Below are 23,670 nucleotides of genomic sequence, written 5' to 3' on the forward strand. Positions count from 1 at the left end.
AGCATTACGTTTACACATGATTTCATGAATGAGCAGCACAGACAGAAAGAGAAATCAGCAGTTTTTACAAACTAATTGCAATTTAACCATTCTTGAAATAAAATTATCATTAAAAAACGAAATTACCAATTTTGACAATCTTGACAATAGGAAGAAACTACAGGTTGGCGTCCGACTCAAAGCAAGGAGTTCTTATAGTAGAGCTATAAAAATCAATTTCAAGCCATATCGAAAGAGCATTACATTTTCACAAGGCTTTCTATGAATGAGCCAATTGCAATTTTAACAAATTTTCCATGGCCACATCAGCTTATGAGCGAGATTAAGAAATAAAATTATCATTAAACAAAATTATCATTTTTGATAATATTGAATAAATTATAGAGTCAAGGGACCCCATTTCCCCATCTGCCCAATGTATAGAGTCTTAAAAAGAAAATATAACAATTTGTAATCTTTGATACAGATAAAAGGTTAACATGTATAGGACACTGTAAGTTGACAGTGTAAACATGTACAAAATGGGATTTTTAACAGTAGTTGATGGCTGCTACTGAATAGACAAGATAGATGGAGAAATAAAGAGATCCAAAGTTATTTACAGATTATTTTGTAATCTTTTTGTGGATAAACCAAATTATGATTAAAATCAAGAGATAAAATTATTATCAAGAAATAAAATTGTTACTTTTGGTAACCTTGCCAACATAGGAAGATTATAGATGGGAGACTGGTTAGATTGACAAGAACTTCTTGCAATATACTTTATAGAACTCAATTTCAAGCAATTTCTAAACAGCATTACATTCGCACATGACTCCATGAATGAGCAAGATAGATAGAGAGAGAGTAGCAGTTTTTACAAAATATTTGCAATTTAACCATTGACAAACAAAATTATGAACTAGAGAAAGAAACAAAATTATCATTCTTTTGATGATCTTGACAATGGCAGCCTGGTGTCTGACTCAATAGCGAGAAGCTCTTGGAATAGACTTACAAGAATTAAATTTCTAGCCATATTTAAACAGCGTTACATTTGCACATGGCTCTCTAAGCATGTACTAATTGCAGTTTCAATAAACTAATTGCTCCCTGGCCACATGAGCTTATGATCAAGATTAAGAAAAAAAATTATGATTAAGAAAAAAAATTATCATTTTTGATAATTTTGACAATAGGAAGGGCTTATGGGCTGGAGTCTCACTCAATTGACAAGAATTTCTTGTGGTAAAGATGAGAAGTCCAATTTCCCATCTGCCCGATTTCTAGAATCTAAGAAAGAGGAAGAATTACAATTTGTAATCTTTGATACAGATAAGACGTTGACATGTATAGGGGACACTGTAAGTTGACATAGTAAACATGTACAAAATGGGATTTTTAACAGTAAATAAGTGCTGCTAATGGGCTTGATTGAGTTGAGTAATTTAGAAGATTGGGTCAAATGGGGAATGGCGTTCCGGAGAGCTAACCAGGTTTAGGAAATTGTTCCAGTAATCCTTAGTCATGGAGGTTGGCTCTTCAAGTAGTTCATTACAGTTGGGTGTTTGGGTGAGATCAAGAAGATAATCTGTATTGAAGCAATCTTCCAAGGAAGGAGTAGTTGTTGCAGTTGTGTCATCATCATCATTAGCCAGCATGGACTGTTCCTCTGGCGAAGAGACGGAGGGCGGGCTGAAGTCTTGGAAGTGAGGGAACAGTAGAAGATTAGGGTCCGCGGTGGGATTTGAACTCTTGTCATAGTGGTCGTTGTTGGCATTTAACTCATCTGCTATAGGCTTCTCTTCATTGAGACCCTTGCAGAGGGTATCAATTGACGAAATTGGGATTTGAACTTGTGACCTCGTCATGGGGGCTGATCCTTCAGTGAAACTCAGGCTGGAAGTTGGGGAAGACTCCATGACTGTACTTGTTGTGTGATCTTGTAACAGCTTGGCATTCAGCACGTCGAGACACCTGGCAGTCGACTGGAGCTTCAATGGGTCCTTGTTCCAGGGACTGCTTCTGAGAAGCTCTGAGGGAGAGGGCAGGGTCATATGGCTTGAGAATAAGCCGGCCCTTGCTCTCAGCCTTGACTGCTTCGCTAGACGGGCTTCTGCCTCTAATCTTGCGCTCTCCCACTGTGCCATGTGACTGAGGGCTGAAGTGCTCTTGGACTGTCCCTCCGCTAAGGCCAGGGATTCAGATTTGGGCTTATGTGTGATCGGATCTATGCCCATTTTCGACAGCCGCTTCTTCAGATGTGTGTTCCAGTAGTTCTTTATTTCGTTGTCTGTTCTCTTCGGAAGATGGGTTGCTATGGTCGACCATCTGCACATTGAATTTCATGCATTGACTTAGTTACAAAGTCCGAAAGATCTCATTTTGCTTCATGATTTTTTATCAATGTTTAGGATTTACATTTTGTAAGGCAAAAAAGTATCAACGCTGTTTTTGTTTTAATCTTACTCCTAATTATACCCAGTCACATATAATTGTGTCCAAATTCTATGCACTTATCAGTATAATAATCATCACTATGGATTGTGGAAATCTATTATATAAGAATAAGAAATTAGATCTAGAATTTGTTGAGAAAGAATGCTCAAACCATCCTTAATACACTGAGAAAATAAAGATTGAGAAGTTTAAAGAAAAAACAAACAGCAGATTATTTGCTGTAATCCAAAACGTCAAATGAAAAATATGTTGAGCCACTTAAAAGACTTCGCCAAAATGAAAGATTGGTGTTCATAATGGACTCTCTACACATCAATTCACTTCACAGATTGACATCTAAATTTAGAAAACAGAGGGACAAACTCTTCATAGGTACAATACATGGCTATGAACGACAGTCAGAATAGTGGTATAACTAATAAAGCCAATTCAATAAACTAAATGAATATCAAGAATTACTCTCTTTAAAATCAGATTAGAGTTGTAACTAGAAAGGTGAATTCTCAAATTAAACAAATATAAAAAAATATTCTCCTTTTAAATGACAGATTAGTGAGAATGATTTAAAATGTCAATTGGAAAACAAGAAACAATCTTTATCTAAGAGTGACAATAGATCTTCACAGTCTGTAACGAATAGCGTACTTACTTTATTTCTGAATTCTACTCTTGTAAGATTTATCTGCATGTTGTTTTGAATCACAGTCAATGATCTTCAAAGAGAGATTAGATTTCCTTCTACAACAGCTCTCTCATGATCTTAACCATTGATACTAAAAATCTTAAGTAGTTAGTAGCTTTTTAATTTTGACTATGTAGCTCACTTTTTTCAATCTAACATTGAGGTCACAGTCCATAACCTAACAAATAAATCTTACACAACAGAAATAAACACCGGTAAAACCCATGCCAACTATCCTAAACACAAGCACATGCCTACGCCAGATGTTTAAGCTCTTCTTAAAGGTGGGCAGGGATAATTAAACCAGCAACTGTCCGCGGTCTGTCCATATAAATAAATACGGCTGAGAGAATATGCTGCAGCAAATTGAAGACACTACAAACAAAAGATCCCAGCACAGCACACCAGAAAAACAACGCCCCACTCATTGGTTTCAACTGAAAACATGAACTTTAGTAAACATACCTGTGCTCTTCTTGTTACCAAATGAAAAAGACAACCTTGGCAAGAACTAACCATAAAAAACAAAGAGAACGGGGGGAAAACGAAAGAAGAAGAGAGATGATTACCTGTTGCCAAGAAGGGCATGGAGCTGAATGATCGTCTGCTCTTCCTGCACGCTGAAATTCCCTCTCTTGATATCAGGCCTCAAGTAATTCGTCCATCTCAGCCGGCAACTCTTCCCACACCTCAGGAGCCCTGCAAACACAACACAAGATTAAACTACATGAACAAAGGGGCCACTTAGACAACAACAAAGGCAAGGCGCCTCTTTTAAACAACAACAAAGGTGCCTTGTTGGTTTGTACCACGGACCAGCACCCTCTTGCTACCTCTCTTTTCAAAGACAAAGAGGCGAGCTTTAGTCCTATCCCTCGAACAGAAAATAGATTTGGAGAGGATTATTACCAGCATTCTGGGGGAGGGCTCTCCAGCTGCCATGGCCGTGCTGTTGAATATAAGAGACGAGCTTCTCGTCCTCTTCGGGAGTCCAGGGGCCTTTCTTGAGCCCCACTTTGTCGCAGCACGGTGCACGACCCATACCCAAATGATCCAAAGATGTCCAAATCTCCTCCTCTTCTTCTTCTTCTTCAGTTGTGTTGTATTGTATGAGTGCATAAAGCGTGTGGAAGTGCAGGTGCAGGAGGGGGAGAGGGATAAATAGAGAGATTGGGAGGGTCAACGTCAGAGGCGGCCTTGAAGGGGGCAGCTGGCAGTGACGGGAGTGAGGACAGGCGGGCAAACCTCTTCAATTTCTTTTGGCTGCTTTCCCGTCAATTTCTTAGTCAGCCTCTTGTTCCCCACGCCGCCGGTTTCTTCCCCCTCTTTGTTCATCGCGTCAACGCCTACCCCTTTCTCACGGGCAAGCTGATCAAAGATAAACTAGATTTTTTAATCATTTTGCTCGCACGGGAGCGCCAGTGATTGGGATTTTTCCATACCGTAGTTTCGCGTACGTGTGGTTTTCACTGGATTTACCCTGCTCCCGATGAGTTGTGATAGAATGACGAGTCATCCAACTCGGAAGAGTTAATTGCAAACGGTGTTGAAGGATCATAACCATTTTATATTTATTTATTAAGCCGAGAGGCTTTCTAGAGTGTCAGCAATCTTCAAGTAAATATTTTCTATTTTGAAAAAAATTGACGCTTATTTACATGTCAGAAAAATAAAATAAAAATAGACTAAATATAATTATAATTAAAATCATGAAAATTACAAAGAGAAAATGGAAGTAAAAATGAAACAGATCAAGAGTCTCGAATTATTTCCTCACACGTGTTAGACTCACATAAATATGTGATGATGGCGCCTCGATCTCGGCTTATTATATATATATATATATAAAAGCTAGTAGTATTTATATATAATAGAACTAGGTTATCCTCTACACAAAATGTATCTTTGATTAAAATTCAAAAAATTGAAAATACAATAAATTTTTGAAATTCATCATCAAATGTTTTGTAATGAAAAACAACAAAAAATTGTTGTATTTTCAAAAATCTGAATTTTTTTTGACTTTTGGCACATTTGGAAGATAGGGCCCCTAAATAATATTCCCAAACCGTTCATGTGATATATGTTTTCTCAAAGTAGAATAGATCATATTTTTTTTTTATTGAACTACATTGGTATAATAAAAACAAGGTTGTATAGAAACTAAATTCCTCTTAAAATGTTTAAAATAATTGATGTTTGAAATGTGATTTTAAATTTTAAAAGTTCCTAACATATTATGTAATTTTTAAAAAAATGTTACATATTTTAGGCAAAAATTGACATATTTATATACATTAAAAAATGTTTGACTTGTTTTGATTTAAAAAAGATGACAATGTTTTATAATAAATATCAATATTCTAATTTATAGTTTGAATAAACTCACCCTCTGCAATTTTTGAATTTAATAATGCTATGATTTTAAAATAATAATTACAAATTCTACATTTAAACATTTTAAATCTTTAAATATAATATACTTTTTATCAAACAATTTTTTTAGAATCTAAGAGTAATACAAGAAAAAAAAAAAATATCATAGATTATACAAATATATATATACAACATCGTTTCATACAAGATAATACAAATATATATGATATAAGAAGAATATAATATTTTTGAATTATCAATAGTCATAATAATATTTACTATAATGGTACTTATAGTATTAAATAAATAATGTGTTGATTTTAGTTTCAAATAAACAAAATAAAATTAATTATTTAATAAATTTGATATTAGTAGTAAATGGATAAAATTTTCACAATATATTTGTCAATTCAAATATTTATGAAATATGGTTTTTAATTTTTTAATTTTTTAATTAGCCAATGGAAAAATATTAGCCACTAAAAAATACCTTGATTATAATAGACAATTTGTGTTCCCCCTATTTAGAGAATATCAAGGATAACAATGGAGTGGGGGCTAAAATATAGTTTATAAAATATACTATTTCACAAAGCTACAATCCACCTCATGTGATTACTCCAATTAAAAAAGAAAAATAATTTATATAAATTAAGTTAAAAATTCATCACATTTATAGGCAAGAGCCTACAGCACAATAGTAACTTGTGAGCCTCTCATGTGGGAGGTCTTGGGTTCAAATTCACTTAACATATAAAAATAATTAATTACAATAAATAAGAATAATTAATCTAGGCTTTGGTTGTTTACTGATCAAAAAATTAAATTGAATAAGGAGCTAAAAAGTTTAAACCCAAGTCTCAAGAAGAAGTCAAAAGCATACATAAACCATCAAATTTAACAAGGAGCTAAAAAGTTCAACCCTAAGTCTAAAGAAGTCAAAAGCATATATGAAACCATCAAACTTATATAAGAGAACATGCTAGGTATGTGTAGGATCACGGTCAACCAAACTATGCCCTTAAGTGGCAATGAAAAATCAACAAATCAGGGTTATGTCAACTTGACATGCAATTTTTAACTTGTTATGAACTTTCTATCAAAAAGTCGATAAAATAGAATCTCTAGGAAATTGAATTTAGTTTCTTAACTGCTAGGCCTTATCTAAAAAAAAGAAAAGTAAAAATTGATCGGTTAATTTTTTTTAATTTTAATGCAATAGTACAAAAATAAGAAGTAGATGTATGTTTGACCACCTTAATCAAATTCAAATGATAATAGTTTTTAATAAGATTATAGATAAAAGAATTAGACTTATTCACAGATGTGACACATATTTTTGGAATTAAAAAATGCTTGTGTCTGACCACCTTAACTAATTCAAAACTTTGCAAACTTTAAATTTTCTTTTCCTTTTTCCTTATAGTAGAAGAAGGATAGAATGTGGTGCTTCTTTTGGATTTTAATAATGTTGTACCATTTGAAAGTTATAGTTGTTTTTCAATCAGTGTATTAATCAACACTTAATACATAACTCCATTAGAAATAAGTAATAATTACTTACTAAACTCGTAATTTGATAGACATTACATTTATGGAAAGATAAGAACATTCTTAAGAAACCCTTTTTGTTTCATCAAATTTGGGTAAAAAAAATGTTGTCAGCTACATGTTTAGTAAAAAACACACAAGAATAGGCCAAAAACACATTTTCAGGACATTTTTAAAATTGACCATGGAGGGTTGCTATCCAAAGATATAATAGGCCCTATAAAGCTATTATTTTTTGGGTTTGGTATTAGGATGGGTGGAAAAAAAGTTGGAATAGATTTTGAAATGCTTTGAGGCATTTTATAACTACATAATTTTCAGGTTGCCACTTTTTGGCACACCATGATCCTTCACATACCCAACTTAAACATGAAATTTTAAGAGTTTGAAAAGCTATCTAGAAATCATGTAACTAATATCTGATCTCTTCAAGGTGCCTATAGGATGATGTCTCCTCCTTCAATTATGAACACAAAGAGAAAAATTGTTTATATGTATTGATATGTTATCTTTAAAGGAAAAAATGAAGGTATTTCATATAGAGAAGGCATTATTTTCAAGATGTCTATTTTTAATCAAATTGTCAACTAAAATTAGATGTCTTGATAAAGATGCTCTCCCTCTCTCTAGTATCTTCACACACACACACACACACACACACACACACACACACACACACACACACACACACACAGACACAGACACAGACACACACACAGAGAGAGAGAGAGAGAGAGAGAGAGAGAGAGAGAGAGAGAGAGAGAGAGAGAGAGAGAGAGAGGTTTTTTAAATTTAAAGTGCACTAATTTATAGGGATAAGTTTATTTTTAATAAGATCTATGTTTAGTCATAATTTCAATTAAGATTGATTGTTTTGATAATGATGTTCTCTTTGTATTATATTGATATAATATAGTCAGAAATATATTATATAGCAAAAAACATGTTGTTCTCAAGGTGTCTATTTTTTTTCAAAATTTTTAATCAAAATTGAAGGTATTGATAAAATATTTTCTCTCTATTTTATATCTATTTAATAAACTTCTAATTTTCAATTAAATATATTGTTTTTAAGGCTCCTAATATTTGATCAAACTTTCAATTCAAATTGAATGTCTTAATAAAGATAGTGTATGTGCATGTGCATGTGTGTGTGCCCATTGTAAAATTGAATCTTTTGATAGAGATAGTAGTGTGTATGTGTATGTGTCTATTCTCATTATATTTTATTGACAGAATACAATTCAAATTTTTAATTAATTGTACAAGTTGTTCTCAACATGCATGTACACAGAATTGTTAGTAACCAGAGTCCACACTTCACCAATGAGAAATAACTATAAAATTAAACCTTCTTAAACAGGTCACCAAACAACAATATAGCAATGCACAACAACAAGAAGACCAAGACCATAGCATATATATTTTTGTTCTCAAGGAAAATCATGTGAGGGAAAAACCAAGGTGGGGATGACACCCACCAGATCATGTACTAATATAGAAATATCCTTTCTAAGGTATCTAGCCATGTTAGGAGTCAATACAATGTATTTAGTACTTTTGTACATATTAAAGGATTAGTCCATGTTAAAGAATTGAACCTGTATAAAAAGGTTCCTAACCCTATTAGGCATTGATGAGGATAAAAAGGCTTATTGTCATAGTAGACTAGCCAAAGTTAGAATGTTAAATACACCTTCAAGAGACTCATTGTATAATAACATAAAAGTTAAATTCACCTTTGTTGAATAGACTAATAAAAAACTCAATTACCTTTATAGTTCCATTGAAGTACACTAAGAATGATAATATATTCTACTCATACCTCTTCTCAAAGAATATAATAATCCTTTAGCTCTACTGCAATATCCAACATCAAGGATCACACATATAAAAACCATTTCATATCACACATTATAAAAAAGGAAATTACTTTTAAAAAAAAAATACAAGTTACAACCAAGAAATTAGGTTAGCATGTTAGGACTTCCCCAATGCACAAATAAATCAATAAATCCATGCTAATGTATACATGATTTTGAAAGAAAATATACACTAATTACAATATGCCAAGATCCATAGTTAATGCTTGCCACATTACTTAACATGCCACAAAATCATGTTAGCTACTAAAATGATACTCTGCATGCCACATGCTAGCAATCATTCCAACATGAAGCAAATGACTAAAAAGTCCAAAGACATGTGCCATCCAAGCCTTCTACCATCCTCTAAGCTAAAAAACCTTAAATCTAGCTCGTAATCGTGTTATACTAAAAAATATTGCAGCTTCCTCTAGCATAATTCTCCATCACTAGCCATGAACTAGTCTTTGCCAAATCAACTATAATTCACTAAAATCAATACATAAATACTTGCAACTATAGATATTAGGTCTACACTCATCCCACACCACAAAACCATGGTAGCATACTTAGGAATATCATACACTCTCCATAACATATACAATCTAAGTTTGTCTAATTGCCACAAAATATATGTTGACATCAATGACAAAACTTGTGATAAAACCATCAAGTCAACAAAAATTGTAACTCAACAATCTCCCCTACTCTCAAATATCTCCCCCTTTAGTATTGATGTAAATATATGGTGAAAAACCATTAATCTAAAAGTAGCACCTAAATACAAATTTCTAAATGCAAAAGTTTAAATTTCAAATTTGAATAATTATTATTGTTGGTATGAGAGCACCAAATTTTGGTTCCATAACATGATTTCTCATAGATTGATGATGCTTTTAAGTACATGGCTATTTTTACTAGGTTCATCTTGTGATTTTCTCTACTCCCAATGAGGTATGGTACAATGACAGATTGTCCAACTATGGAGAATTAATGCAAACAATATTAAACTAGGATATGCATTACATATTTATATGTGTATAATTTACCCAAATCCTTCATGAGATTTATATTTTGTCAAAGTTTAATTTCCTTATAAAGATATTATTATTATATATATTGATATCTTCTACTTGAAAAAATGAAAGGGAATTATTTTACATAGGCAACAAGATATTGTTTTCAAGGTGTCTATTTTTAATATAAATTTCAGCTGGAATTGTTCATGTCTTGATAAAGATGTTCTCTCTATAGTATTGAAGTATTATACATATTGAGATGTTTTCTTTATAAAAATAAAAGACAAAAGATTTAATATAGGCAATTTTTTCTTTCAACGACTCTATTTTTAATCAAATTTTCAATTAAAATTGATTGTCTTAATAAAGATGTTATCTTTGTAGTATTATGCATACTGATTTTTTTCCTTAAAAATAAAAAAATATTTTATATAAGAAAGAATATTGTTCTCAAGGTGTCTATTAATAATAAAAATCTCAATTAAAATAGAGTTTCTTGATAAAATATGTCCTCTCTTTGTTATATGTATATAATAAACTTATAATTTATAAGTAAGCATATTTTTCTCAAGGCTGGACCATTTTTAAATCAAAATTTCAATTCAAATTGAATGTCTCAATAAAGACTATGTGTATTTCTATGAGTATCTGTATGTGTATGCGCGCGCGCGCGCGCGCACACACACACACACAAAACACAAACACATGTTAAATGGTGGATCAAAGTCAAATTTGATGGAAGTTGTAAAGTTAATTTTAATGGATCTTCTAAAGGAAATCTAAGCCCTAAAATGTACATTGTGTGGTTGGAGATTGAAAAAACAACCTATTGGCCTTAGGGGCTCAAAAAATTCTTGATGGCATAAATAATGGTAAACTAAAAATTTGTATTCAATGCAAGGATATTTATAGCTCATTATTAATGCAATCATAAATTGGGATCTCTGTGCATAGTGTACACTGAAGAAAAGAGGGGGTAGTGTTGAATTGGTGAACAAATATTTGTGAGATCCACCTTTTCCTAATTACACAATTAGAAGGAAGATGACGAAATAGGCTCAAGTACAACTTAAATGATAAGAAAGTCAATGATCATATTATCTTTCATGTGCAAAACTTATGGGAGATTATTCATAATGATGCAAGGGAGAGATTGTCGTTTTCTTTGAAATTGATTTTTTTTCACATAGACACACACTTGATTTGCATTGAAGAAGAATATCGGGAGACTAGCAAGACAAAATATGCTCCTCATACAAATATTTCTACTACTACTCCCAATGACAAGAAGAAGGTTGAGTAAAAAATTACAGATAAGAAATAATCATTGAGTTCCCCAACTGATATTGAGATGATAAATTTTATGGAATTAAAGAATGTACATGAGATATTAAAGAAGTTAGAGATATTGTATGAAGGCAATGTCTATGTGAAGCTTGCAAAGTTGTAGGTCCAAAAAGGAAACTATGATACATTGAGGATAATGGAAGGTGATAATATTACTTCTTACATGTAAAAGGCGTTGAACATGTTTATAGTATCACATGTGTTGGTGTACAATTAGATGAATCAAATATTTCTGGTAAAATTCTTATATCCTTACTTTCTTCCTATAAACACAAGGTTGTTGTTATAGAAGAAATCAACTATGATAAATGTGACAAGAACCATGCTGATTGGTAAGTTATCTACTATTGAGATGAATGGATTTGGCAATGCCCTCCCTAAAATTGAGTTTGCATGAAAAGCTACTATTTCTATAAAAAAGAAAAGATATGATCGAGGAGAAAGTTCCACAAGAGTTTCAATTCATGCTAAGGAGATGAAATGTATTGAATAAGAAGAGCATATGATTGAAGATATTGAAGCCATTATTTCCTAAAGATTTCTTCCAATAAGATAGGTTATTTTTCTTCATGGTGTTTGCAATAAATTACAAAGCATAAACCTAGGAAATTGATACAAGGTGCTCCCCTTAAAACCATAAACTCATAATAGAAAAAAAGAAACAAAAACCAATATGAGAACAAAATATGGACTTCTTATTTGTGCCATAAATGAAGAATTATAGAATTCTTAAGTACAATATGCTAACCCACATGGGTACCTCCATTACAATAATCTGCAAGACAAGTTGCGAACTATCACCCCCGAGCTCCCCTAGAGAATGTTCGAGCCTTTCTTAAATAGGCAATTTTATGCCGCCCAAGAAGGTTCTAGACATTGAAACTTAATACCTAGGGCCAACAAACCCCAAAAATACATATAGAGTTAGCAAAATACATCTTTGACAATTATTTTAGATATTTTGGGTAGCCCAACTTTGAAAGGCCATAACTCATGAATCGTTGTTCCAATTGGCTATTATAACCACTTTTTGGAAATGCTAGCTCCTCATCTATAGTCTTGCAAGTGCACTAGCACCCTTTCATTGAGTTTTCGAACCTCATTCAGGCACTCTAAGGTTTCCAATGGTGAGCTTGAAGATTTTTCTACAATTTTTTCCATCAAAAATTTGTAATAACTTCTCTGATAATTATGCTTGAGCAATGAGATTTTTATGGTAGGCTTATAACTCTAAATGGAACCTTCTTGTAGAAAATGAGAACATTCCAAGCTCATATGACAAACTTACTAAAATAGTAAGTTCCCATAAATAGTAACCACCCTATCTACTAGTCCTTATTAAAATAGAAAAGACTGAAAATAAAATATTTTTGGGTGATGCAAGATTACCCTTGCACCCAGGATGCTCTCACATCAGACACCTGAGGTAAATTGAGAAGTGACCCCATCACGTCTCAGGTGTTTAGAGGAAAACCAAGATGGTTAACCTGCTCCTTTTCTAGCCATGATGAATCCTCAATTGTTCTCCCTTTCCATTTGACCAAATATTCCTCATAAGTTTTGTTTCTAGTACTTTTTCCAACATGACTATCTAGTATCTCCTCAATCTCCTTTGTAGCCAAACTAGCTGTTGGAATGCTCCATGCGCTTCTATAACTTCATCTCCATCACCTCCTTCATAATACTTTGTCAAATTTGAAATGTTAAACACTGATGAAATATTCAATTCAGTAGACAACTCTACTTCATATGCATTGTTGGAATCATGCCTCTTCACTATCTTGCATGGACCAAACTTCTCCATCTTCAACTTATTATATGTACCCACTAGAAAACACTCCTTTCTCAAATGAACCATGACTTCATCTCCAATTTGAAATTCCTTATATCTCCTTTTCACATCTACCTTAGCCTTATATTATGTATTCATGTTTATGATGTGCTTCCTCATCTCCTCATGGATGTTCTTCAAATCTTCAGCAAAATCTTTTGCTTCAGCACTACTTATCTCTCCTTTATCTAACTACCTTAGTTCAGAAGCATTTATGGGACTACTCCCATATACAATCTAGAATGGTGATTTACTAGTACTCCTATTGACATAATTGTTATATGCAAATTATTCTTGTGGTAAAATCATATCCCATCCTTTTGGTTTATCTCCAACCAAGCATCTCAGCAAATTTCCTAAACTGTGAGTCACAACTTCTATCTGTCCATCAATCTGTGGATGATGCGATGAACTAAACTTCAAATCTGTCTTCAACTTCTTCCACAATGTATGCCAAAAATACCCAACAAATTTGGTATCTTGATTTGAAACTATACTCTTTGGCAAACCATGTAATCTCACCACTTCTCTAAAAAACAACTTTGCTACATGAACAACATCACTAATCTTCTTGCAAGGGATAAAATGTGCCATCTTTGAAAACCTATCAACCACCACAAAAATAGAATTATGCTTGTACTATGTCCTCGGTAATCCAAGAACAAAACCCATGCTGATATCCTCCCATAGTTTCTTTGGTATAGCTAATGGCTAATACAATCTTGTATTCTGCTTCAGTGCTTTTGTCATCTGACATACTCTGTAATTTTGTACAAACTTCATCACATCTTGCTGCAATTGTGGCCAGAAGTAATTTTTAGCAACCAAAGCTATGGTTTTATCTTTGCCAAAATTTCCAACCAATCCTCCACTATGCTTCTCCTTGATGAGATTATCTCTCATTGAACTTCTAGGAATGCACAACTGGCTTCCTTTGAACACCATATTATCCTAGATCGTGAGATCCAACCACTTTGTCTTGTTAAGTGTAACAGGTTTTGTACAAGCCTTCCATAGTTCACCAAAATCAAGATCATTTGGATACAATTTACCGAGTTCCTTGAACCCAATCACCTCTATCTGCATTTCTGTCAACAAAAGTTGTCTTCTACTAAGAGCATCTACAACTTTGTTAGACTTCCCACTCTTGTGTTTCAAAACAAATGTATAACTTTACAAAAACTCAACCCACTTTAAATGCCTTTGGTTCAATTTTGCTTGAATATTCAAATATTGCAAAGCTTGATGATCAATACACAAAACAAACTCCTTGGGAAGAAGATGGTGTCTCCACTTCTTCAATGCTTGAACTATAGCATAAAATTCTTGATCATAAACAAAATATTTTCTTTTTGCATCATTCAACTTCTGGGTGACTGCAAGAAGTTGGGTCGCAATTCTACAAAAGTCAAATCCGCAGAATTGTACTTCTCAAAAATGGGTACTCGATTTTTCTAAAATTAAGTATCTGTTTCTAAAATCAAGCTTCAGGCACTCGAGCTGAAATTCAAAAATCGCATACTCGATATTTAAATGTGGATCGGGTGTTCGAGCGCCTCAAATATTAGGCGCCCAATTGCTTTTAGAATTGGGTACCCGATTTCTTTAAAATCAGGTACCTGATTTGAAAGACTTTATTAAACCCATTTTTTGGTATTTTTGAAGTCATTTTCATGACTTCAAAAATGGGAGCCCAATTAGAGATGCATACAGGAGCCCGATTTTCAGCCCTACCAACCACTCCCCTGCTACTAGTTTTCAATATACTAGGTATTTTAATATGTTTGTACTATTTTACTTTTTCTTTTTTTTTCAATTTTATATTTTATATGTATGTTAATTTTTTTTTTCCAGTTTTAATATACATAAAATTGTAAATTTACATAGTTAATGAGTAGATGTTTAAAATTTTGTAACTGTTAATTAAAATATACTTTCGTAAATGTTTATTTAAAAAATTATTATTTTAGATGTTTTGAAATGTATTTAATTTATGTATTTATTATAATGTTGAATGATTATATTAGATGTAAATTCATTGTTTAAACATGTAATTACAAATAAATATAACCTTGACCTAGAACCATATAACCTCAACCTTATTTAAACTATAACCTCGACCTAAATTCATTGTTTAAACTATAATCTTGACCTAACCATATAGTTATGTCTAACAAAACCCTAAACATATATAACTAAGGACTTAATCACATAAAACCCTACCAAGGGATCCAAACAAAAAACTTAGTATTTAAAATGCTTTTACTTAAATTGTATTGTACTTTGTTTCATGGATTGAAAATGGATGATGTAAACTATTTTATAAATGTATATTCTTTCAACCTTTCATACCCTGTGACATGTATAGTGGATGGTTGTGCATTCTGAATTAATTTGCCAAGTGGCATTCAGAACAAATGTATATATTATTTAAATGGATTGAACTTAAGTAGTTAATATTCTTTCATGTGGACGTGTTATTTATTTTACTTTTAGTACTTATAATTATATAAAAATGAAATGTAAATGTGCTCATTAAGGAATGCAATCTCTTATATTTTTTATAAATGTAAATTATTGTATTTATGTTATTGCTTGCTTAGTAAAACTTTTGATTAGTTCTTTGGATCCCTTGGTTGGGTGTCATTTAGGATTAACTATAATGTCAATTTGTATTGAATTTAACTCTAATCATAACCCTTACTATCATCTTAACCTTAATCTTAATTTGCTAAAACCTACACCAGGTAATATATAAATTATTAAATAACTTTCCTATCTTACCTTGAGTACTAATTTTATAAATGTAAAACCCTAAAATTGTAACCTTATTTATGATAAACTAAATTATCCTAGAGGAGGATCATATCTACATCCACATGTCATGTACATGTGAATCTAAAAACATTTGTACATATCTAATTACATCATTTATTGCATAGGAAAGATTTAAAATTTTCATTATATATATTATCCATGCATATGATATCAAAAAAATTGTATAGAGATATGTCATTTATGACATGTCCATCATAGATAATCAAGAAGGGTACTTAGGTATATATATATATATATATATAAGAAAAGAAAAACACCATATATAAGAGCATCTCATGTACATAAACTAATTTTTTTTACCATGACACATGTAATGAGATCAAATAATATTTGTAAGATTCATCGCATATACCATCAATGTATAGGGGTGATATAATCAAAATATCAAAAAATGAGTGATATTGAAGCATTATATCTTAATATTTAACACTAAAATAAACTAACCTCTGGGTAATCGTAAACCAAATTGAATATATCAAACTAGATTGAAAGGTAACCCTAACCCTTAACTAATTAATATTATACCTATAAACCAAATTAAATTAAACCATGATCATAAACCTAATTATATATCCCAAGTTAACAGTACAAACCTTGAATCCTTTCCCCAACCATTAACCAAATTGAACTGTTACCCTAATATTGAACCAAGTTAAATGTTGACCTTAAGACTAAACCAAATCACCCTAAACTAGAACTCAATAATATATTCAACACTTTAAAAAAAAATTCAAACCTAACTTTTTTGAATTAATGTTGGTTTTTAATCTAAAAGCTCTAACTATAATTCTATATCTAAAACCAAATTTAGCACTTTAAAAATTAATTCAATTTATTAACTCTTGTCCTAATTGAAACCTAAGCATGTAAACCTAATCAAATAGTAAACCAAATTGAACCCTAATCCTAAAACTAATTAAACATTGATATCAATGTCTCAAAATGATACATCATAAAAACAATTAGAAGAGACTTGAATGAATTAGGCATCTAATTAAGTAACCCTCGCTCACCATCAAGAGGTGAAGGTGGAACATCAGTGTGAGTAGGATCCCAGACTACACCCTTGGATGCCTAAGAATATATCTAAAGAAGTGAATAACTTGTCTTTCCACTAGACGCCTAAAACTTTATATCCTAAGTGATTATTCATCATGTAATATCTAATTAGAAGGGTATTGAATCACTCTAACACCCCAATCCTTGACTAGATAATTATGTTAGGGTGGACTAATTTCTATTTATCTTGGGTTGGAAGTGCCTAAAAGTTTTTTGTTGGAGATTGGAGATTCCCCTATTTGTTTCCTATTTTTCTGTATGGGTAGCCTTAATGTTTATTGCCTTTGCAGAATGGAAGGCCACATAAGAAAATATTATCTTTTTCTATAGAAAGAAATACCCACCCCCTAGTGATACATAGTAAGATCTTTTTCCTAATTTTACTATCAATTTTTTTGGTTAGAAGATGATGATAGAAAAATGATTTAGAAGATAGGGATAAAATGAGAACCATCATTCCTAATGAAGATGCATTATTCCTTGATAAACCCATTTCTATCATAAATCAGCTCCTCCATCGAAAAAATTAGTAATGAGAAATCCCTAGGTCAAGTAATCAATGGAGGACTCATAAAATTGATCAAGTGATCAATGGAGGGCTCATAAAATTGATCACTAAGGGGAGATAAGAATCTCATTAAAACTTAGAGACAAGACACTCCTAAATACATATCATACAAAATTCTTGGCAAGGTCTTAGCCTCTAGACTAGAAGATATCCTACCCAAGATCATTAACCCTACACAAAAGTGTTTTGTTAAGGATATTTATACATATTGGAGAACTTGATAACCTATTGGAAGACTTTGGATTGGGAAACATTTCCAGGATAAAGTGTAGGCATGCTCAAGTAATTGATTATGAAAATATCTACAAAAGGGTGTAATGGAGTTTCACTATGATGATGTCGTAAACCTAGGATTCCATCCAATATTATGTCAAATGGTGTTCTCTCTTATGATTGGTGTTAGGGTTTTAGTAGAGAAATTAATGGGGTTAGATCATAATTTTTAGGACTCTTTAGATCAATTATGAAAGGGTGTCCTCTTGCATCCTCTTTATTTTTTATTATTGTTGACTCATTACATTATCTCCTTAGAGATAACCAGTTGTTTCTAAAAGTTAGAGGATCTACTCTCCAAATAATTAATAAGTATATAACGTATAGTTTTTTGATAATATATGTATTCCTTTTAAGATAGAAGAGTGCAACATGAGTCATTTAATGATCAAATTGGACCTCTTTTCTTTGTATCAGGTAGTTAGATTTATGTCTCTACATCTATCTTATTGGGGCTAAATATTGAGTCCCTTACCTTGTGTAGTAAATATGGTATTAGATGGAGATGTCATAATTAAGTGGTTAGGTACCTAGGGATTCCATTTGTAGTGAACCCTAACATATAAATGAAATGTGTCTTTATATCAACAAGAAAATCTTTGGAAAACTCAACAATTGGAACTCTAATTATCTCACTTTGGTTGGTAGAATTTAAGTATGTTAAAAGATTCTCTCCTCATATTGGGTGTACTTCTCTTCTTCTTGATTATTTTATTTAAATCAGCTTGGTCTTCTATATAAATCTATTAGGAACATTTTGTGGTCATATGGAAAAGGAAATATGAATAATCATGCTACCAGGAGTAGTTCACATAAAGAAAGGAGATTAGTAAGTTGGAATGAAAACTTTAAGAAAGTTCAAGGGATTACTCTAGCAATAAAATGGATAGCCAAAGCGTCATAAGGTAATGAATTATGGATTATGATTAGAATTAGGATTATTATATGGTTAGGGATAGGGTTCACATGTATTAGTTCATTACCTGAGATGATCTACACTTATAGTTTTCATTAAAAAGAGGATAATATTTAAGATTCAAACTACAATCATAAATAATTTTTAATCAAATCATAATTCTATCTCTAAACTTTCATTCTAATTGTAACCTTAACTCTCATCCTAACACCATCCATTATATATCCTATAAACAATAGGACCATAATAAATATCTGAAACCTAAATATAATTCTAACTAAAACCGTAATCCTAGGTAAGTTCCATAACATTAAAGGACCATAAGCATTATAATAATCTTAAGCTTAGCCATCATGAAAACTGTTAACATAAAAAAATTGTAAACCATAACCTTGCCATAATCTTAACTTTGTTTCATCCTAAGATGAACATATAATCCATAATGAGTTCATACAATCCCCCAGTGTCACAAAATAAGTGTACATGAAAACAAAATTAGCTTGGTGGCTCCTATTTTAAGAAAAGAAACCTTGAACTAACCTAGATATAGTTTTTTGGAGTATTATTTTATGATTAGACTTAAAAATTCAGTATTTAATGTTTAATTTGACTTAAGTGTTTAACTTTATTTATTTACTTAAGTGTTTGACTTTATTTATTTAATTAATATGATTTTAATAAAGATATGCACATTTATATAGATCTAGTTGATAAATTTTAGATTTAAATTTTATTAAATAGTAATTTTGTCATGTTTTATGTTGTTTAAACATATATGCAGATTATATTTGATGGACCCACCACCACCCCTTCCCCCTCCCACACCCCACCTTTGCCTCCTCCATCTCCATCTCCATCTCCATCTCCACCTCCACCCACACCTCCACCCACACCTCCACCACCCACTGTAGATGAGCTTCACGAGACCATGAGGCGTAACCTCAATGACCTCATGCATGATATAGAAGCTATTCGATGTGAGAGGCACCTTCCCTCACCTACTATGTCTAGTAGATAGCATGCAAGGTGTGATTGACTCCATCCATCATTTTGATTTAGACATTGATTCATTTAGATCATAGAGTGAAAGCATGCATGCCTTCTACTTTGACAGCTTATCATACAGACAATTTTATAACCTATATATAGGTAAAGGGAATTTTAAACATTATTTTGTAAACCCTAAGATGGGTGAAGAAATTAGTGAGAAGAAGTCTTGCATTTCCATTAGGTGGTGTACACATCCACATATAGTGCACATTTTTGGGAGCGGTGGTGGATTGTATTTGACCATTCACCACACACTAACCATGAGGTGCCCATGTACTTCCTTAGGAATTTATCGACTGAGTTTGAGTTGGGTTTGAAACCCAACTATTTTGATATGAAAGCATTTTAGGGGGTTGGTAGAGGGATGCCTTAGGATAGGCCTAGAGCAAAGTTGAGCGATAGAATGAGAAACTGTAGGTAAGCGAAGCCCCTTGTACTTCTTCCTACACCTGTTGTGCCTGCTCCTCACCATCATCAAGTAGTTTTATCTGCTCTTACCCATTTGAGTGCCCTTTTGGGAAATTTAGTACAACAGTGGATGCAGGCGATACATGCTCCTCCACTTGGACATGTTTGTACTAGCTGTGGAGGCATATGCATAGGCTCCCAAAGTGATCCTAATGCAGCACAGGATGGCCATTATGTTGAGGGTGTAGATTTTGATGATGATGTATACACTACCCATGGTGATGGTAGTGATGAGATAGACGTGTCATCATTTGTTGACCTCATGCAATAGGGAGAGCCTAGAGAGAGTCAAGAGCAGTAGGGAAAATTTTAATTTTAATATAAATATAAAGTACACATAATTATTTACTTTCTACATACATGTGTAATTGTATTAACCATATTAATTTTTACTTTTGAAATAACAGAGGATGGATGATACTGGTCCTCCTAGGAGGCACTATACTCTTTTTTCTGAGACCTACAGACGTTGGCGTCCCTTATATGGTATGCACTTTAAATTACACTATAAAAATGTACATTCGAATTTGAATAACATGTTCTCATATGTTCTTTTTATTTGATTTTGTAGGGATTGTCCACATCTACACAAATTGATGTTAGTACAGGTCCTACTCCAGTTACCACTAAGGCACAACCTCAAATACATGCGGTATGAAATTTTGACTGAAGACAAATAATTTGTATAAGTTTTATGTATGTACATTGTTATTAACTTATAATCTAAACAATTTTGACTGACATGTATATATATTTTATTTTTTTTGATTTTATGAATAGGAACCATATCATACTCATCCATACAAGCCTCAATATAGTCTATTTTTGACTCCATCTTATGATTATCATGCTAGCATACCTGTAGACACATATGTGACATTGGCTACCACTCAAGTATGATACACACACACACACACACACACACACACACATGTTAAATTTATAGTGTATAAAATATGTAGTGTACAAATTATGTACTTTGTAATTATTCATGTGTATTTAATTTTGACTAAACGTTTATGTATCCATAATTTTAGGACTATGTCACCATGAGTGCTGCTATGAGCATAGGACTTAGCTAGATGGAGGTACCTACATCATCATTTGAGGTCAATAGTGTGATTTATGTACATAATGTATAGTTCATTATGATCTAAAATCAAATTTTAAAAATGTATGTATTGTAAATTACAAGACCTCACCACTGCTGCATTTGGCAGTTTTCACAGTGCACCTCCTCCCGTTATTGAGGGACACCCATCTCATGTGGTATTTATTTTATTATGTAGTGAATATTTAATTTATTTGCAAGCTAGATTTTTAAACCCATTTCAATTAAGCATGTACATGATGAGACATGCCTCATGTTACACAAGGTGATCCATCTACCTCATAGGGTGTCCGACATGACGAGACAACTCATATTACACATGATGATCCATCTGAGTCATCTTCACATGGAGTAAAGAAGACATTCAATTAGATAGATTAGGTCTTGTTGGCACCTGTAGATTGTGTTTTTATGATGTATACACTTTGTGTTAGGATAGTTAAAACTGTATGTTAGACCATGTACTATTTTTTTATGACTTCTTATCATGCTTGTGTATGTAGTATATATTATTATGTTTCATCATGTTTTAAGTATATTAAAACCATTTTCTTTGTTCTAACATATTTTATTCATGAACATATGACACATTTTGTAAGTATATATGCAAGATGAACAATAATTTTAACTATCTATAGAGTATTATTGGATAAATATCACATCAAATTTATGCATTGAGATTCATACAAATAAAATTGACCTACTAGATTAAAAAATGTATTGATAATGTACCTAACAATATATCATACATGATCTTAATGTGTTGTTTGGTAATGTAAGACTCATTATCATCTAACAATACCTATTATGTGTTGGTAAACATATGAATACCTATCATAACTTATAACAAACATAATGACCTATTAGGACTCCTATGTCCCCTTAAGACACACATGTATATATATGTATATATATATATATATATATATATATATATATATATATATATATATATATATATATATATATATAATACAATAAAGAAAAAACTTACATGTGTTTGATTTAAATGTAGTCATCCTACTGTACCATCTACATCCTCTCTGTTTTGCAATGCATCTATGATTGTCTCATGCTCGTCCATTGAAATTGTCCATAATACCTTATTGGCAGGTCTCCCCTTGTATCTTTCTAATTTGATATTTGTTGCCACAACCAAATGAGAATAGTGTAAAATCTTCTTTTTGATTTGATAGTCTTCAAATGCTAGCAAACCATTTCTTCTTGTTAGGTATCTATGTAGCCAGGTGCCAGCTACAACAACAAACCCAATTGGATACTCAAAACCATCATCATCTACTTGATGACATGTCAATTTTTTCTTAGGTTCCACACATCTAGCTAGCCAATACTTAGTCTATTCATCATTATCACTAGGCGTAATAACAACATAAACATGTACTACAAGATAAGAAAAAGTACAAAAACACTTTAATCACATGAGTGTATATATGCAGATTATATAAATTGAAACATGAGATCACAACAAAATCTAATTAAATTGTGCATACCAGGTTGTATGAGATCTGAAATGCAGTGTTCTGATGCAAAAGTAACATTATGGTCTTCATTTATCGTATCATCTTGAAAATGCATGTCAGTAGGTGCTAATGATTTTTGTTGCCAATCTTCAATCCATTCTATATTCTCGCATTCTTCCCATTCACTTGCAAGACAAAATTGACAAAAAAAAACAAGTTCTCTAGTCCATATAGTCCAAGTGTTAGAATCTAAACTCCTAAATGAATGCCATTTAGCTGACCCACTAATTATATCACAATCATATCTTGAAAGGATATTCTTCTCTTCAACTAGGTAGAAGAAATGTTTGATTGTAGAGTTCTCACTTGATCCTGTGTATAAATATTTGTTACACCATTCCACAATCTCATTTGCATTTTTGAATTTGGCTTTTTCCTCAAATTTTAATTACTCTCTACTAAGGGCTCTCTTCACACATGCACCAACACCATCATGTTCTCCTTTACCATGTCTAGCCTCAAAAAAACTCCACACATGTTGGATATTAGTTTTCCTATGTGTCCTACTCAACCAATAGAACATTCTAGCATTCGTGAATTGTCTTATACAATTATCTGACCATATCCAATGTTGTGTCATTTCAATTTCTCTTTTAAATTATCATAAAAGACCTTGAAACAATATTGGACAATCTTAGATGAATGAAGTTTATTATCACTCATATAGAAATGGTGCTCTCTCAATATTTTTCTATCCTCCTCTATACTATCAAGTGCATGCCTATAAACTATA

General features: G+C 32.2%; 1 protein-coding gene across 1 annotated transcript; it reads right to left on the reverse strand.

Moving 5' to 3' along the window:
* Positions 1–905: 905 nt before the first annotated feature.
* LOC149537106 (uncharacterized) lies at positions 906–4,252 on the reverse strand. Its single transcript, XM_089807114.1, has 3 exons — positions 4,034–4,252; positions 3,694–3,823; positions 906–2,313 (listed from the first exon to the last, which is right to left on the reverse strand). Exons 1-3 carry the CDS (start codon positions 4,164–4,166, stop codon positions 1,431–1,433), a joined length of 1,146 nt encoding a protein of 381 aa, XP_089663240.1. The 5' UTR covers positions 4,167–4,252; the 3' UTR covers positions 906–1,430.
* Between the last annotated feature and the right edge of the window lie 19,418 nt (positions 4,253–23,670).

This window comes from Cupressus sempervirens, chromosome 10, assembly GCF_028749045.1.
Source record: "Cupressus sempervirens isolate cs-2001-9-10 chromosome 10, ASM2874904v1, whole genome shotgun sequence".
Classification (NCBI taxonomy): Eukaryota; Viridiplantae; Streptophyta; class Pinopsida; order Cupressales; family Cupressaceae; genus Cupressus; species Cupressus sempervirens.